The 4,815-nt window shown below is 44.5% G+C and overlaps 1 protein-coding gene across 1 annotated transcript; it reads right to left on the bottom strand.

Moving 5' to 3' along the window:
• Nucleotides 1-2,040: 2,040 nt before the first annotated feature.
• LOC146183546 (SKA complex subunit 1-like) lies at nt 2,041-2,595 on the bottom strand. The gene has a single exon (XM_084608368.1). It carries the CDS (start codon nt 2,593-2,595, stop codon nt 2,041-2,043), a length of 555 nt encoding a protein of 184 aa, XP_084464494.1.
• Between the last annotated feature and the right edge of the window lie 2,220 nt (nt 2,596-4,815).

The raw sequence follows: 4,815 nt of genomic DNA, 5'->3' as shown, positions 1-4,815 counted from the left end.
AATGCGCAGATAAATGATCCTGTTCCCGTAGTGACGTTTGTAGGTCGCTTACTCCTGAAAAAGAAACCTCCAATTTCTTCAGTATAATAATGGCTAACGAAGTAGGGCACATTAAATTTCTTTGTAAAATATATTTCCTATCTCATTCTGCGCGTAAACATTATGTAGACTGCATAAAGAGGAACGAGTCTGCTATGTCATCAATAAACCCATAAAGCTGCAGATAGCTATCGGTAACTGATTTCAAAATTAGCGATTCTTGACTGTCTTCATTGTGATGTCAGTAATGCGCAGATAAATGATCCTGTTCCCGTAGTGACGTTTGTAGGTCGCTTACTCATCAAAAAAAAAAACCTCCAATTTCTTCAATATAATAATGGCTGACGAAGTAGGGCACATTAAATTCCTTTGTTAGATATATTTCCTGTCTCATTCTGCGAGTAAACATTATGTAGACTGCATAAAGAGCAACGAGTCTGCTATGTCATCAATAAACTCACACAGCTGCAGATAGCTATCGGTAACTGATTTCAAAATTAGCGATTCTTGAATGTCTTCACTGAGATGTCAGTACTGCGCAGATAAATGATCCTGTTCCCGTAGTGACGTTTGTAGGTCGCTTACTCCTGAAAAAGAAACCTCCAATTTCTTCAGTATAATAATGGCTGACGAAGTAGGGCACATTAAATTGCTTTGTAAAATATATTTCCTATCTCATTCTGCGCGTAAACGTTATGTAGACTGCATAAAGAGCAACGAGTCTGCTATGTCATCAATAAACCCATAAAGCTGCAGATAGCTATCGGTAACTGATTTCAAGATTAGCGATTCTTGAATGTCTTCATTGTGATGTCAGTAATGCGCAGATAAGTGATCCTGTTCCCGTAGTGACGTTTGTAGGTCGCTTACTCCTGAAAAGGAAACCTCCAATTTCTTCAGTACAATAATGGCTGACGAAGTAGGGCACATTAAATTCCTTTGTAAAATATATTTCCTATCTCATTCTGCGCGTAAACGTTATGTAGACTGCATGGAGAGCAACGAGTCTGCTATGTCATCAATAAACCCATAAAGCTGCAGATAGCTATCGGTAACTGATTTCAAAATTAGCATTTCTTGAATGTCTTCATTGTGATGCCAGTAATGCGCAGATAAATGATCCTGTTCCCGTAGTGACCTTTGTAGGTCGCTTACTCCTCAAAAAGAAATCTCCAATTTCTTCAGTACAATAATGGCTGACGAAGTAGGACACATTAAACTCCTTTGTAAAATATATTTCCTATCTCATTCTGCGACTAAACATGATTGCCGCAGAGCTTTCCTTTTAGACTTATGGCTTCTCCTGAGTAAACGCTATGTAGGAATCACTGCGTTAAGTAATTAATGCACTAATACCAGGTGTCTACAATTAGTTGTTTATAAGTAATCAATGCAAGTGATTTATTAACATTGCTAGGCTCTTTTATCCCCAGTGCACGCTTTTTTGGCTTTACTGGCATTACATGTACCATGTAAAACAATTAATCGCAGCGTCTTGGGGCTTGGACGCATAACAACCGATTATTCGCAGGAGGTGCTTCGCATTTTATACAGAACAGCCTACCAAACGACGACACATTCAGCAGCAGGAATCACAAGCATTACATTGTCCTTGCTATGTGTGCTCCTCTCTTCTTCCAGGACAGTAGCGCCGGGAAGTCGACGCTCGCGTGATTTCCCATGCCTCTCATGCCCCTGAGCCCATAACGTCTTCCTAACACCATTTGTCTTGTGCTTTGTTCGGTTAGTGTTACGGGGAACGGGAACTCGTTATTTTGGTTCAGCCATCGCTGGTCTTCTAGTGTACCCGAGGGAGTTAAATGCTCTGTAAATGTCGCACACTGAGTGAGGAGCGACTGAGCCGAACGGCTAGACCACTAGGCCACTGAAAGCAAGCGCAGTAAGCAGAGAGGTATGAAAAAAACTGAAAGGCGGGTTTGGATATAACGAGGTGTTTTTAGCAACAAGCACACATTTGTACAGATTGTGCGGTTCAGCCTTTCAGACGACCACGTATCGAACAATCCAAGAGGGCTCTCTCATCTCCCGAAGCCGTCCAGAGTGTCGCATAGCCGAAAAGAAGGACAGCACATCGCGAACCGTCTCGAAGACGGCTGGAGAGCTGCGCTCGATCAGCTCGCCATCAGTGAGGAACCGTAAGTCCTTTGTCTCTTGCGTCTCGTTCTGGAAGTGGGAAATTACTTCCTTCCACTGTGCCTTCGTTAAGCATGCCCTGGGACGCGCCATCAGGTCGTACTTGTACGAGATGACGCGATTGAACTCGTCGATTAGTTTGTTGATCCCGGCAAGCGTGAACCGACCACTCACACGTTTGGGTAAGCGGGCGAATTCGTCGTTGGTCAGGTAAGCTAAAGTGACGCAGGCACCTGACTGGTCGCTTTTCACCAAGCTTTTATCTTGCTGAGAAGAATCCTTCGCCCCTGCAGGGGGTGCTTGCTCTACCGCAATCGAAGGCAGGAACTGGTGATTGCATTCCGTCATGCATTGTGCTGGCTGGGACTGCGGCTGGAGCTCCGACAACAGCTTTTCGTCCATCTGTTTACGAAGCCGAGCGATTACCCGTTGGTCGAGAAGAGCTTGTGAAGGAGTAGCACAGTATGCAGAGATTGACTGCACCAATTGGTGCACTAAAATACGACGTGCGACAGCCACCACTTCCGATGATCTTCTTTTTCTTCTCCTGCGGTGCATATGCACATACCTACAGTGGGGGATTGGCCAGAGTTCATTGCGCGTGTAAGAATGAAATTCATGATGTCGATTTAGGCTGCGTGATAAATAACTTATTAATAAGGAAGTAGAGTTTTTAAAACAACTTACGTAATATTTGAGGAGATAGAAACGGATAATAAAAATTTAAATAAACTTTGTGAGTATAATCCACACAGAGCAGGCTAACAAACAAATCTTCCCGTAATGATATAGCCATGCGGCATCTCACAAACCCATTTTTAGGGTCTGCCCTTTGACGGTTGCACCAAACAACAGGAGAACAGGAACTTTAAACGGCAGTCCGAGGTCAGCATGAGGATACAAGCTCAGTCTTTTCCACGTCACCACATTACGCAAAGATTCAACGGCGTGAATCCAGAGCGACATAAACAACGATTCAGGCGAGGAGTTCTACAATCACGAGCATCATGGAGACCTCGCACTGCCTCAAGTTAAAATATCGGACATTCTAATAGATTTATACGCTCGAAATCCGTAGTCGCAAGGAGTGGCTCACGGCTCAAAAAGTGCAATAAATGAAACCGTTCAAAACGGGATATATTCAGCAAAATAATGTTCGGTACGTTTCACCCCAGCTTCTTTTTATTCTTGGCCTCTTGAAACACGGCAAATACTCACATGGAGGGTTTGGCCAATGTGTAATGGTATACACATGAAACTTCCCAGAGACGATTACGTCAAAATAAAAGCACCAATCTGGAATTTTGAAAAAAAAAAAGAATTATTGATGGAAAGCGAATGAGGAGCATAAAAAGTAAAATAACACACAAAATATTTACTGGAAAAAGAAGATGTCCAAGAAATTTAACCGTGTCACCATTTGAACCTACGATTTGCAGTTTAATCATGGAGAATCCCGCATATCGAACCCAATGCAAATACTTTGGCGCTTACCCCCAACGATAGGGTCACTGGTAGAGACTACGCTGGTGACCCATTTCGCGGACACCCCGATGAGCCGGGTAGCGCATGCTTGAGGAGCGAGTGACGTCACACGGAACACCGCTGGGACCCTAAATTTGATAATTCGGTATTTTGCTCTAATTGTGACGTACGCCTGACGTGTACAGCAGGAGCGTACCAGGTTACGTAAGCACACAATCGGGTTACGCATTCCGAAGAAAAATAAAAATAACGTGATAGAAAAAAAGCGCTGTCGTCTGCTACTATATATTAGTGCCAAGTTTGAAAAATGAAGATGCTCCAGCTGGAACCGAGTGGCTGCGATGCATTCCGCGATTCGAAAGCCTTGGGTTGCAGTGAGGGCGTGTGAAATATGCTGTGGTGTTGCGGTCTCAGCGTGTCATGACATACTTGCGGTCGGACATTCAACCGCAGTTACGCAAGGAGATGCTGTGAGAGTTTCAGCTGAGGGGCAAAAACGGCAACGGACGCGGAAAGTAGCATTGCTCCTCATAAGCGCCGAGGACCTCGCCCGTTGATTTATCAGTGACATTTAAATGCAGGAACTAAAACATTTAAGGACCTGATAGTAAACAGAAGGAATCGACAGATTTCCGAACTAGCTGCACACCTGACGAACAGGCGCCGGCGCTGCCAGCATGGTCCATGTCTGGAGGACAACGCTCGCAGTCTCAAAGTATCAATTACTGCTAGGTACTGGCTGTGATGGCCACCTTTTTTGAACAACCGGGTTATGACCAGCTACCGTCAGTTGAACGTCTTCTTAGTTTTATAACATCTTGCGTCGGCTTGAGTTGTGTAGAGCGCGGAAAGCAGTGCAGAGAGAGAGAATGTGTCTTCCACACACGCAGACACATACACACGCACGCACACACACACATCCACACACACACACAACACACAAAGTGAAAGACGCACGCTGGGCTTTACACCTAGTCGGTTAAATGTTCATGCTCTGGCGTACGAAAGGTTCTTGCCAAACGCGAAAGATTTCTAAGAAAGAGGCCGAGGAACAGAAGAACGCAATTGCAAGAAGGTTAACTAGGCAATCTCCAGGCTACCGTCCACGTGCAGAGGTGGATAAACGGAAATTAAGGA

The sequence above is a fragment of the Amblyomma maculatum genome, chromosome 7, assembly GCF_055883805.1.
Source record: "Amblyomma maculatum isolate TAMU_Amacu chromosome 7, ASM5588380v1, whole genome shotgun sequence".
Classification (NCBI taxonomy): Eukaryota; Metazoa; Arthropoda; class Arachnida; order Ixodida; family Ixodidae; genus Amblyomma; species Amblyomma maculatum.
This window is presented reverse-complemented; position numbering and strand designations above follow the sequence as displayed.